Source organism: Colossoma macropomum, unplaced genomic scaffold, assembly GCF_904425465.1.
Source record: "Colossoma macropomum unplaced genomic scaffold, Colossoma_macropomum, whole genome shotgun sequence".
NCBI classification, from domain to species: domain Eukaryota; kingdom Metazoa; phylum Chordata; class Actinopteri; order Characiformes; family Serrasalmidae; genus Colossoma; species Colossoma macropomum.
In genome coordinates this window covers 5654590-5668887 of record NW_023494794.1, presented here as the reverse complement: position 1 = coordinate 5668887, position 14298 = coordinate 5654590, and the positions used below count along the sequence as shown (strand labels likewise).

General features: G+C 37.5%; 1 protein-coding gene across 1 annotated transcript in view; it reads left to right on the top strand.

The window, feature by feature from the left end:
• Window positions 1-4609: 4609 nt before the first annotated feature.
• The window catches only part of tnpo1 (transportin 1), a 37365-nt gene continuing 27676 nt past the window's right edge, over window positions 4610-14298 (top strand). Inside the window, exons 1-4 of the mRNA XM_036579959.1 lie at window positions 4610-4994; window positions 8050-8125; window positions 10398-10547; window positions 13931-14037. Of these exons, the coding sequence (XP_036435852.1) occupies window positions 4890-4994; window positions 8050-8125; window positions 10398-10547; window positions 13931-14037 (438 nt within the window). The 5' untranslated portion in view covers window positions 4610-4889. The remainder of the gene's footprint in view (window positions 4995-8049; window positions 8126-10397; window positions 10548-13930; window positions 14038-14298) is intronic.

Genomic DNA, 14298 nt, shown 5'->3' with positions numbered 1-14298 from the left:
TATTTACAGAAAAGATTTGGGTGACTATTGACTTCTAGTGTGTCTTAGCGATGTTAGCTGGTAGCTCCAGTGCTAAACTAAAGAAGCTCAGTTTAGACACCAAAAATGTCATGGCTGATTGACTTTATCTGGGGCAAGTGGAAAATGAAAAATAGTAGATTTTTCACTGAACTATCCCTTGAAGAGACCAGTTGACATAATAGAAGAATGAAAAGCAGCTGCGACCTTCCAGATGATGGCACGTCCAGACAACAGTGGAGTTACTGGATTTAGGCCATTTCGGTACAGTTAGCTTTGTCAAAACAGGACTTGTGAACAGCAAGTTGAAGTGATCCTCAAATTGAGGGCATGTCTGTAATATCCAGTTTGTGGCCTCATAGGCTGGTATCAATATAGCATATATTTGATTGCATTTAAAGAGCTCATTTTAGGTTTAAACATGGACAAGACCAGTAAAAGGAGTTTAACCTGCTGAAGAATAAATTGATCTGACTGAAGACAACGCTCAATTTAACAGAGCTATCTTTTTGATTTGGATTTTCTGAAAGAGATAATCATCTGATAAAGAAAGATTATTTAATTTGTAATAATTTAATAAACATGTAAAACCTCTGTAGTCACAATCTATTTCTTGGAAGTAAACCTCGCTGATCAGACTTGTGTGAACTCGTTGGAAGTCACAATGTTGTTTTTGAGCAGACAAGATTTTGGCAGAATTTAATTACAACTGTGATTCAACACATTTGACATAACTAATGGATGTTTTGTGACGAAATGTGGAAGAAATGTGAAGCTTTGTTTGAAATTGACCCTATTGTCTGCGATAGAATAGCTCTAAAATAATTTTTAAAGCAGGAGTGTCAAACTTGGTTCCTTTCAGGATTTGAATCTTTGTCAGGGTTTCTCCATCCTGCAGTTTTGCACATTTTGAATTCGATCTGGCCAAATATGCCCTAATTAGATTCAGAGAACACCTATGTTTTTTTTTTCATTTTTAACATTTTGCTGTAACCTGAACTGACCATTGTTTATTAAAAATACACCAAAACGTCAATAGTAAAATATAGGCACTTGTAGTAGACCTTGAAATATTACATGAATACTTGAAATACTCAATATTTACATGTCCCCAGGAAGTAGGTCTTTTAAACCTTCCTGTATTCCTGATTTAGACACCTGCCATCTTTTCTTTGCTGCCCACTGTCTCATAGATTGTTGTTGGGGAAAGAGAGTTGCAGCACACTTTGTTGCAGTGCATGATGGGGATTATAAAATGGGTTAATATTAATAGAAAATTGAAATACATTCACAGGCTGAATAGGATTTTGTCACAGGCCTGATCTGGCCTGCGGGCCTTGTGTTTGACATATGGGCTCTAGATATTTACTTACTGACAAAGTCAAAAAAGTACAGTATTGTGCAAAAGTCAGAGACCATCCTCATTTGTTTAATTTCCAGTCATAAGAGAAAAAGCATCAAAATATTTAATAGAAAATTACACTGAAGCCTTAACAAATAAATACAATAGTTCAGTATTTAGTCACTTGTTGCCTTTTTTACAGCTTCCATTTTTTTTCAGGAGACTTGCTTGTTTTTCTCCTGACAAATGAATAACGTGTACTTAATGGCCACTTTGACCACAAATTAAATAAAAGAAAGGTGGTCTCTGAGTTTGGCCCAGTACTGAATTTTTTTTAAATCTACATAAATAGTATTCTTTTAAAATGTTCCTGCAAAAAACAAACAAACAAAAAAAAACACTAAATATTATAGATGTACTTTTGTACTTTTACTTTTGTGGATTATACTTTTCTTCATTTAATTATGGAACTGCTGCTACTTACATCATTCTGGTAAGATGTTTGTGCTCTTATTATCCCAAAAAATGGAGTGCAGTGTCTCCCTTTCCTTTGAATGGGTGTGGTTTGCCTGGGCTCACCCTTGACAAAGCAGGTATTACGTTATTAATTTTATAATATTAATAGCTAGATTCCATATTCATAAATGTAAGTATTTAAGGGGGATTCCACTAATTAAAAAAAAATGCATAATTAAATCGTTAAAATGTGAACAAAGTCATTCAGGTGGTTTGATGTGAAATGCTTCATTCTAAAGAAACACTAGACTCAGTTCACAGTAGTGGTGATAGGAACCAAACATGAAGAGTTTAATGTCTCTCAAAGCTACCTCACAGGAAGTTAATACAAAAAATGGTATGCTGTATGCTGCCTGACACATTGTTTACTACGGATCCCTGGAGGGGAGGGGGGGGGTTAAAAATAAAAATTATTTTGAGGGAACATTTTGCAATTTGTGCAACCGTCTTTTATTCATGGATTTCTTAATTCGTTCCCACGATTAACGATTCCATTGTTTTCTTTGAATCGTGCATGTTTTCTTTAATTAGTGGGTACTTTTTCTTAATTTGTCCCCACGAATAACGCTTAATATTTCTTGCTGTAATTGTGCGACGGCCGCAAACACTGCAGCTTGATGCGGGAGCAAAAACAGAGATAAGCGGCTACACTGCGGCTTCATCTCTGTTAAATATAATCATTAGAAAGTGCAGTTTGTTGAAGGCTGTAGTTTGTCTTCTTCTGTTCGTTATTGCATAAATTTAAACACATCAAATCCCTTTAGACAGTTTCAGGGAACTGTTACTGTCAGCCTACTTGTGCACAGAACATCTTGTTTCCAAAAAAGCTGGGACGCTGTGGGATGCTCCAGGCCTGTCACCCACTGAAAACATTTGACACAATTTGAAACCAAAAATACAACAAAGGAGACCCCGAACTGTTGAGCAGCTGAAATCCTATATCAAACAAGAATGAGAAAACATTTCACTTTCAGAACTACAACAGCTAGTTTCCTCAGTTCCCAAATGCTTACAGAGTGTTGTTAAAAGAAGTGGTGATGAAACACAATGGTAAACATCAAATTCAAAATGGGCACATATTTTTCAAAAACAGTAACATTTCTCAGTTTCAACATTTATGTTGTCTTTGTACTATTTTCAGTTAAATATAGGGTTTAAATGATTGGCACGTCACTGCATTGTTTTTATTAACATTTTGCACAGCGTCACAGCTTTTTTTGGAAAAGGCTTCTACAATTTTGTACGATCCACAGTTGCACACAAACAACAGAAAACGTGTGCACGATTAAAAGAAACGAGAACGAATTGTTAATCGTGAGATCGAATTAAGAAAACGTGTGCACAAACGGCAAAACGTTCCTTATAATTTTTACTTTTACCCTTGTCCCCTCCGGGGCTCCATAGTTTAACAATAGTTTTGGACACTTGGGGGCTCCTGAGTGGCACAGCCATAAGCATTGGTCCCATCATTAGGAAATCGTGAGTTCAGTCCCTGGTGATGCTACCGTGGCTGGGAGTCCAAGAGAGCCTCGTTCTCTCTGGGTGGGTAGGCTAGCCCTCCCTCTCCCCCATCACTCAGCATGATGCTAGCCAGCACAGTTGTCTGTTAGCTGACGTAACAGAACCGGCTTAGCTTTCTCCTCCAAGCACGTTCAGCCTCCAGTTGCATTAGCGGCAGTTTGAAAAGACACGGTGTCTTGCTTCACATGACTTGGAGGAAGCTTGTGCTAGCCTTCCCCCTCCTAGCGCTGATAGTATCATGCTTGGGGGAGGCCTCTAGTAGGTGGAGCTGGATATGACCAAAATTCGGGAGAAGGAAAAACACCAAAAAATAAAAGAAAATAAATGAATAAAAAATTCATGCGGGGAGATGCACACAGTATATTTTAAGCATTGTGTGAAATGCCCCTGTTTTTTTGGGGGGAGGGTCTGTATGTATGGTTTACCAGTGGATTTCAGATTTACATATATACCGGAGCATATTGTATCGTAGCATATTGTAGTGTTTCAGAGGTATCGCAGGCATAGTTACAGTCGCTATGCTATGAAGGACCAACTGCGTGCAGTTTTTTTTTCAGATTTGCCACTATTTTACCATCATCATTGCATATAAACCCAATGAAAGGCAAGTGTAGATTCACTGGTCATTTTGGATAGTAAATGAAACGGCTATATGTGCTGTGGACATCGTGACCCCTGGTTCCTATCACCACCGCTGTAAAGAAATCCGAGTTGGTAAGTTTGTCTCCAGTGCAAAATTTTACATAAAAATACACTGAATGAAATCATTATTTAGAACCAACCATTGCTTAAATGGTTCTTTGCATGATGAAATGGTTCTTCAGATTGATGGAGAATGTGTTCTATATAGAACCTTTTTGAAAATGGTTCTTTATAGCACCAAAAAGGGTTCTTCTATTGTTCCAGGCTTGACATCGTAACAATAACACCACCCCTTTTGGTGCTACATAGAACCATTTTCAAAAAGGTTCTTTGAAGAGTCATATAACAAAACATTCTCCATCAATCTAAAGACTAAGCAATGGTTGTATTTATAACTCATAGTTCTAAATAGAGCCATTGCCTTTACTAAAGAACCCTTGAAGAGCCATCGTTTAAAGAGTGTATAAACACTGTATGGCGCGTGCCTGTTTGTGTTTGAGCCTCTGGTTGTCTATGAGCGATGCTGTTGTTGTTTTCGTGCAATTAAAAAAAAAACAATGAACCGACGGGCACTAGGACCCAAGACTCGCGAGAGGGCTTATCACTGTAAATGCGCTTGTATGACTGGGTCTTATAGCTAAAAAGGAATGTTCTGCCCTGTTGGGCCCGTATATGTGACTTTTCCCAGCCTAATATTCGAGAGAGCGCTTATTTGAAGTGGATTCGTGGAAGTAACTCGGCAGAAACCTGCACTGAGAGCGGACTAATCTGAAGAGCCAGGCTTTTAGTTCAGCGCAGAAATCCTCTGACTGTCACTCGGTCACCATCGCAGACAGTCGGGCGAGCCAAGATGGAGTGCCAGTGGAAGCCAGACGAGCAGGGACTTCAGCAGATCTTACAGCTTCTGAGAGAGTCTCAGTCTCCTGACACAAGCACGCAGAGATCCGTCCAACAAGTATCCTTCACTGCTTGACGCGTTTTTTCCCCAATCACGTCTAAACTGGTTCGCTGTGACGGGAGTCACGATGCTTAGCCTGCCTGTTAGCTCAGAATGCTAACTTGGCTTAGCGAGCCAGCTTCTGCTTACATGTGCTTTCCGGAGCTAGTTTGGTCGGACTTTAGTTCACATTTGAACTAACAGTATAGCAGAAGTGTGGTTAACGTTATATGTTCAGGCCACGAATTTAACAGGTGTAATATAGTCAGCTAATGCTGACCAAGCTAGCTGTTTACCTGTGGTTTTACATCTACACAGGGCTGAAGTTGGCTTCCTTTTAAACAGCTTTCTCCTTAGGATTCTCCCGTCCACCTTAAACGGTGTAGCGGTTACATCCTGGCGCCAGTAGGGTTACATGAGCCAAACTGTAACTGTTGCACCTTTTAAGGTGGAACTGAAAACTCGGTTAAGAAGCTAACGCAAGCCTGGTTGGTTTCACTAATCAGCGCCAGCGTCTTTTGTAGCTAACGGTTCACGCCCTTTCGAGCACCTAACTCAGGAGTGAGAGCCGTGTACACAGTGTCAGTCGGTGTGATGAATATTACCAGGTAAAATTACAGATAAAGCCATCACATACGACTCTGTTGCTGTTAATAGCTCACTAACGACAGTAGCTGGCTACACCGTATGGCATGTCGATATTAATCCCACTGTATGAACGTCAGAGCAATTGAAGGGGAGTTCCACCAATTTTTCAAAATGTCTGCATAATTCAGTGGAGGAGATATAAACAAAGTCATTCAGAGTGGTTTGTTGTAAAATGGTGCATCTGTAGAGAAACTCACTGATTTATCTACAGCGGTGTTAATAGGAACCAGGAGTCCCGATGTCTCCAACACAAATATAGCCACCAGTGAACTTACACGTGTTTATATGCATTGTTGACGATGGTAAAATAGTGGTAAACTTGAAGAGTTTTCTTTGGGACCCGTTTTGTCTTAGAACACTCTTCATGTGTCCCTCCACCATGAATAGATTAAAATAAATTGATCATAATACGTTCCTATTCTTAACCATTTATGTAATAGCTTTATGAGGGAGCTTTTAGAGGCATTAAACACTTTCTGTCATCACCACTGTTCACAGTTTTGACTGCAAGTTTCTCTAGAACAGAGCGTTTAACACAAACCAACTCTGATTGACTTTGTTTACATCTTCTGCAGAAATTTTGAAAAATCGCCCTGTATCAGTATGTATGACTAGATAAAGCTGGGCCTAGCTCTAATAAATAAAAATGGTGCACTGGGCTATACTTGTGGATACAGACATGCATATATTGTCACATAAAACACTTTAATTCAGTCTAATCATTATTAGGTTAAGCATTCTGCATTGTGGTCGAATGCAGTATGTAGGGGAGAGTGGGAGGTACAGCCTAACACATTTTGTTTGCTGCATAATTATATTAAAGTATATTAGCAAGAGTAATACATTTTTTTCATAAAAACAACCTGCATGTCTCTGCTACAAAGGAAAACAGAAAGCTTTTGTGAACAGTTCAGCAGAAAATGAATTGTAACAGTCTGTATAAAAGTCCAGTAAATGGGTGTAAACACAATTAATTCAGTTTAATTCTGTCTTGTTTGAACCAGACGAGTTTTCCACCTCAAATACATAAGCAATACCTGCATAAACAATGCATAAACATAAATCTAATTAGTGAAAACAGGCTGCGTCTAATTTAATTAAGACCACAAAGTAGAACAGCAACTATCGGCATGAGAAACTGAAATATATTTTTTATAGTTTCTGAACAATATGTGTATAAAAACCTCCAAAGAATAAACTATTCATATGGGGGAATATAGACGTCTCCCATTGTTTCTCTTGAGAGGCCTAGTTGTAACACTGCATTACAGCTAATCCCACCATGTAGAGTCTGTACTTTAGCTTGGCTAGCTCTCACTATGAGTTGTTTATGTGCTTCAAATGGGGTTAAATATAGCCACCAAGAGGGTGATTTAAATAATATATGCATGACTTACAGAACCACTCAGTGATAAGTGTTGAGTGTGAAGTTGTACAAAGTGACATGTAATAGAAATGTAATTACATTTTCTTGTGGCATAGTACTGTAATCCAATACAGTTTAAATTCTTGTAACAGTTACAGATGTAATAAGAATTATGTTACGTGTTTTACTTATTTGTCTCTAAGCAGACAGTTTTAAGTATGTGAGATGCATTTAAAATACATATTTCTTCCACATATTATCTATGCCTGTCCTTGTTTGTAACTCGATGAACAGTCTATCAAATCATTTAATCCTGCTAGAATGAAACTGATGGATAAAGATTTCTGTGCTGAGACGAGGAAGCCCCGACCTCTCCTGAACAGGCCGACAGGCAGCTCTAAAAGCTTTACGTTTTATTTTTAAAGATTGGACTTTAAGGCAGCTGTTTTTGGACCATTTGTTCCAGCTAGTTTCTGGGTTTTTCAAACAGCATTAGCCAAATTCATCATTTTAAGAAAGCAGAACTGGGTGTGTCCTGTTCAAAGGCAGGAATAGTAACAGGCCATTTAAATGATGTTTACTGTGGTTGGCTGTTTCTTTCTATATAAAGTACTGAAAGGACTGTTAGCTTTTACCTTGTGCTTTCCAGGTAGTGCAGATTTACATGGACTTTAGAGAGAAACGTGATAGTAGTGATATTGTATTTTTTCAGGAAGTAATAAGTGAAGTAAACCCATTACAGTTTGAGAGTAATAGCAATTGTTACTATTCCAACAGTTATGAAACACTTACTTTCATTGTTTAAATTGTTGTCAAAATTCACAGATAACGATTAATTATCCATGTTACATTTAACCTGGATTAGGTTGCACCTCACTGTCCCTTACATACAGCGTGTGCATGTGTACTGTGCATACACTGAATTCCATTAAGTGATGGCTAACAAAACTGCCTCTTCTTCCTCCTAGCGCTAGCATTTACAGGTGCTGCTTGCTGTGTTGTTTGTCTCTTCATCTAATATACCACTATGAGAACTACTCTCCTTAACATACTTCACAGAAACTTGAACAGCTCAATCAGTTTCCAGACTTCAACAATTACTTGATATTTGTGCTCACAAAGTTGAAGTCAGAAGGTAGAGTATCTTGGGCTCACACTTCTAGTAGGCAAATGTATTCTTCTTCTTCTTCTTCGTATTATTATTATTATTATTATTATTGTTATTATTATTTACAAGCTTCTGTACAGTAGAGGTTTCAGGAATAAACAAGGGGTGGACGATGTGGCTGAAATGTAACATCATGATACACGATATGCATCATAATATTTCATTTTCTTGAGGTTTGACAAGTTGGAACAGACAAAAATGGACAAGAAGAGACAAATTTAAAGATTATATCAAAAAATAATATGGTGATTCTTATTGTACATTTCTCCTACTGTTCTGCACTAAATACAATTAAACAGTACTAAACGTGCTATTTGTAATAAAACATAGAATTCAGTTTGAATGACATCCAGAGGATATTGTGACATAATTTATCACAGTATCGACAATATATTGACATATTGCTCATTCCTAGAATGAGCTGTTTGAGAATATGGGTCACTCTAATTTTAAACCTCAAAGGACCCATTGCGTTTAAGGCTGCTGTCTTCACAACACTGATTCTCTTTGTTGATTAAGACGGCCTTATTGTTGATACTCCATAGCGTTGTGCTAATTGTGTCACATGCTTTTGAGCACTGGGGCATCATATGTGAAATGAGGACATTACACACAAATTCATCTACGTGATACAATATGATTGCTTGAAAAGATCAAAACTAAATATTTAGTAATTTAGTAAACAGTCCATTTCATTTTTAGAACACGCTTTAAAACTGCAGTGTCTCTTTTTTGGTGTAACCTAAGGCCGTTTTGATTGTTTGCGTCAGTACTGCATGCGTACACATAAAGTTTCTGGAATTTCGGTGTGGAAAGAGTATGATTGTTCAGCAAAAGGGATTTCTCCCTGAACTTAGCATGCATTTGTGGTTAAATTTAAGGGGAATTCCGTGATGTTTTTCTAAATTTGTGCATTTTTCATTCGCTGATCTTAAGATGCATTTTAATCTTCCTCTCTCTTCACGCTTTGTTTGTTTACATCTTCACTCAGCACTTCGGGCTTACAAGGTGCTGAGGGATGGTGCTCCCAGGCTCATCCAGTGCATATTCTCATAAGATAATGGCATAAGACCATTGGAAAATCTACTGGGCAGAGTATCGCTTATATATATTATCCTGGCAGACTCTCCTGTCAAGCAATTTGCAGTTATGAGTACCTTGCAGAGGGTACCAGATGTACAACTAAAGTATCTGTAACAGTGCAGCCGGTACATTTATATACATGTCCTGGGAATGTCCTGAAGTAGCAGATTTATGGACCACTACAGTAGACGTTTTCTCCAGATTACTTGGCCTCAGCATTTCATTATAGCCTCAGTTATGTCTGTTAAACGATGATTCAGACCTTTAGTTTTCTAGGACTCAAAATGCTATTGGCAGGATTTACAGCCACAAAAAACACTTGTAAAGTTCTGGTTATGTAGTTTTCTGAGCATAGTTTGCATTGAGTGTCTTACAACCAGGCTCAACAAAGCAAAGCAGTCCACTATTTGAATTGGGAGAGTGTATTAGATTCAATCGAAGAACTTTAGTTTTCAACTAAATCTGTGTACACCAAACACTGTATGTTGCTGTCTTGTCTTTCTCTACCCCCTTCCTCTTTTTGAGAAAGGTGATAAAAAGATAATAACAAAACCTTGTTGATGTACAAACAGTCATTGAGAGTGGATTGATGTGAAATGGTTGCTAACTCAGGGGTTTGTGATGTCTATTTTGCAAATATAGCCAATTTATATTCAAAACGACCAGTGAATCTGACCTCACCTATGTCTCAACATTGATGATGGTAAAATAGTGGTGAATTCAAAAACATATGTTTTCTTTGGGTGCTGTTTTGCCTTACAACACCCCCCATGTACCTCTCTGCCATGAATGGTTGTTTTATGCCAAAACATTTGTAAAAGAATGTCTCAAACATTTTCAGAACCATTTAATGTCACTTATTTACTGTGATGTAGCTTTTAGAGACATTAAATGTTTCAGAGGTCTGTTTCGTATGACTACTGTTATCAGTAATTCTGTAAGTTTCTTTTTGCTGTGGAGAATGACTTTGTTTACATCTTCATGATTGAATTCTTCAGAAACATCAGATGAAAAAATAGATGGAATTCCCCTTTAACATAAGCCATGTAATGAGAGAATGGCAGCTGTTGCATGTCATAACAGAACTGACAGTAAGTAACTTTGTACAGTTATTTAAACCAGTTCCTAATTTCCCTTTGTCTCCTTATCCTTGCAGATGAGCCCACGCGTTCCCTTAGTGGACTGATCTTGAAGAACAATGTCAAAGCCCATTACCAGAACTTTCCCAACGGAGTCTCTGACTTCATCAAACACGAGTGCTTGCAGAACATCGGAGACTCTTCACCTCTCATCAGAGCCACAGTGGGTAAGTAGGGTCCTAACATCACAGCTGTCCAAAGTCTTACAGGATGCTGATCGCCATTCAGATTAGGGGTGCGTGATACATATCAGCGGCTGGTGTGTCATTCACCAATAAATGAAAAATGTGATCATTATTAGTTTGATAATATTATTATCAGTTTGTGCAGAAGTACAGTGCACATTTTAATGCAAAATTACTGTTTATTTACTGAATTTAACATAATGGAAAAAATAAAACATAAAATGTGGCATGTACATTTCTGTGGCACAATGTATAATTTATTTGTTCCCCCTTAATGAATAAATGATTAAAAATGTTCATGTCAAATGGATGACACTGCTCTGCCAATAAGAATCCTTGGGCAAGACTCCTAACATTACATTCATCCACTGCTATAAGTCGCTCTTGATAATATTTACAATAATTATGGCTGTGTAAAATTAATCAGTAGTCTGCATATTAACCTTTTTTGTCTTTTATATACAGTTGTGTGCAAAAGTTTGAGCGCCCCGGTCAAATGACATGTTTTGTTGGTTTTCTAAGTTAAATTAGTTAACCAATTTTCTAGAGAAGATTTTCCTAGAGAAGAGTTTTACTGCAAAATTACTGTTTATTTGTGAAATTTAATATTGCATAGAACTGCATTTGAAGTTTGTTTCAAAATAAAAAAAAGTGAACCTACCTTATTGTTATCAGAATTGACCATAACAAGGTGTTAATTATCGCTTATCACTGTTGGATTTTCCATTTTGATCCATTCCTAATTCAAATTAGAACCAGCTTTATCACCTGGAGAAAGGTGTACCTAGTTCAGCATTTTTACTCTGAGACATAAGAAACATGATCGTTCCCTCTCTCTCTCTCTCTCTCTCTCTCTCTCTCTCTCTCTCTCTCTCTCTCTCTATTTCTCTTTCTCTTTCTCTTTCTCTCTTTTTGTTCTTTTTTGCTTTTCATTCTCTTCTTTAGTTCTTAACTATGACTCTGATCTTCAGGGTTCTGTATTTTGTTCCTAAACATCATAGTGACCCACAGCATTGTCAGAGGTTAAATTCCATTCTCCGCCCTCTTGTCTCGAGCCCTCACAGATGTATTTACGCAGCATAAGCAGTGCGGGAGAGAGTCAGGGCATGAAGTTTGTGTAAAAACTGGGACAGCCTTGCTGACATCACTCTTTGCATCACTGTATACAAGTGCCTAAGAGAGATGAAGTGAGGAAGGAGGCAGACTACACTCTTGAAAAAAAGCTGGTTCTTTAAGTGTTCTTTAGTAAAGAGAATGTTTTGATTTAAAACCATGAGTTCTATACAAAACCATTTCATATCTAAATGGTTCTTTGCATGGTGAAATGGTTCTTCAGATCGAATGTGTTGTAAATGGTTTCATATGGAACCTTTTTAAAAATGGTTCTATTTAGCACCAGAAAAGGATGGGGCTAAATAGTGCTATTGTTACAAACTTGATAGCAGACCCTTTTTTATGTTTGATTATTATAAATGTGGTCTGTAAATCTGAACAGTGGTAACAATAAAATGTTTGGCAGTGACAAACTGAGGTCTTGTTCCCTGAGAGCTGAATTACCACTACAGGAAAAAATAAAACAAGTGGCGCTTTGTTTAAGCCTGCCCGTAATGTTGAGTTACAGTAAGTATTATAATAATAAATATGTAGATGAAGGTTATAACTCCTCAGGCTGCAGCATCCTTTAACTGCATTAACATTTTAATGTGCTAGTTCACTAGTCGAGCTGTGTGTGAACAGGTTTCCAGGACGAGCAGGTGGCATGTTTTTCATGTGAAAACTGTTGACAAAATGAGTTAAGCAGTTGTAAGTAGTTAGCTAGCTAATGCATCTAAAGCTGACAAAACAAGCTGTCGAATGTTCAGCATTTTTTAATCAGCCTTCTAATTTACAGAAGCTGATACTGCCTAGAAAATTTCGGTGACCAACATTATTAATGCAGCATGATTATCATTGTAAATGTTGATTAGTTTATTATAACTAAGTACACTCAAGTTGATTCCGGCTCCTCTGACTATATGGAAGGTGTTTCTCTAGAATATCTTTTCATATGTTCGGATCTTTAGGCTTCTGAATGGCTGGTTCATGATTCCTCTGATTGTATTCTTCCATCTTTTTGCGTCCTCTTTTACCTTCAGCTCTTCCAATTCCAAGCATAGTGGTCTTTTCCAATGAATTTGTTTTTCTTGGAATATGTCCAAAATAAGCTTCAGCTTGGTTATCTGGACTTTGAGTGAGAGGTGAGGCTTTATTTGTTTGAGGATCCGTTTGTTTGTTATCTTTGCTGTCCAAGGAATTCTCAAAAGTCTTTGCCAACTCCAAAGGTTATTCTGACAGATCACTTACAGTGTTTGGTTTGTCAGAACACCGGCATGGAGGGCTTCCTGATGTTGGCTTCCAATTTGCCCGCCTCTTAATAATTTTTTTTCTGTCTTAAATGGTGCAGCAGTTTTATTCTTGTTCAGTTTTGTCTATTTACTAACCGTTCTGCTGCTTCAGAATCAGCCTGGTTCTTTTCCAGTGGCCAAAGACAACATTGTGCTTTTGTGGAAAGCTAAGTCAGACGTCCATATGTTCCAGTGAAGTCAAGTCTGACTTTATCTTTCATTTTAAGAAGATACTCACAGACTTTGTTCTGCTCGCATGGATACAGCAGTATAAGAAAATTGCTGCTTTCTTCAGGTTATGTTGTTAACTCACTCTAGATTAGATTTCATTTTGAAAAACAAAAACAGAAAATGTATATTTGTTTATGATATAATGGACATTGTCACTCAATTGGTATGATTCTGGTTAACCTGCTGACCTGTAAGATACATTGATTCTTGGTCTGTTTTTTCCTGTTCTAAAATGTGATTAGGGTGGTACCACATAATTTCATGTAATCTTAAATTGCCAATATATTAGTGTACATTATTTTCAATTTTTTTTATTTGATATGATGCTCTTGATATTAATTAGTAAAGCGGAGTATGTCAATCCCCCTTAAACGTGGTGGAGTTGCTGTGACACATGGCCTGTGCTGGCTTATTGCTTTCATAAAACATTGACAAGATGTTATGTGGTAAAATACAAGTTCAATAAATAATGAATTTTATTTTTATTTAATTGCAAATAAACAGTTGTCATGTCAGTCAGTGTAGATCATTAACAGTATGCTTAGTATCAGTTATAAAGGAACATATTGGTCCTAAGATTTTTCCATAACACAATGTTTTTAGTAACTTGCTGCACTGATACAGAATCCAGCTGACCATGATATTTTACTACAGCTTTTAATTTTACAAACCAGAACTGTTTTAATTTTGAATATATCACCCAAATTTGGAAAGTATTTATACATTGAATGTGGTCACTTTGTCTCTCAGGTATTCTCATCACCACAATAGCCTCTAAAGGAGAGTTACAGAACTGGCCAGAGCTTCTGCCCAAACTCTGTTTGCTGCTGGATTCAGAGGACTACAACACATGTGAAGTAAGTCACACAAATATGCTTTTTAAAGCAATTTCAGTCACCAGCACACCCTTGGTTTGACAAAGGCTTTGTCATTCAGTCTGTTTGGGAGGAAAAAAGGGGAGTTCTGCTCAGCTGTTAGCTAAGCTGTTCCTGTAGAGAATAATCTCAAATGCCTAGTCAGGTAGTTTCTGCTATTTGTTTTCCTGTGTTGTTTCTGATTGTATTCCAGTGGTGCACACGGTAGTATAAAAGCTACTTATGCCACAAGCAGTCTGCCAA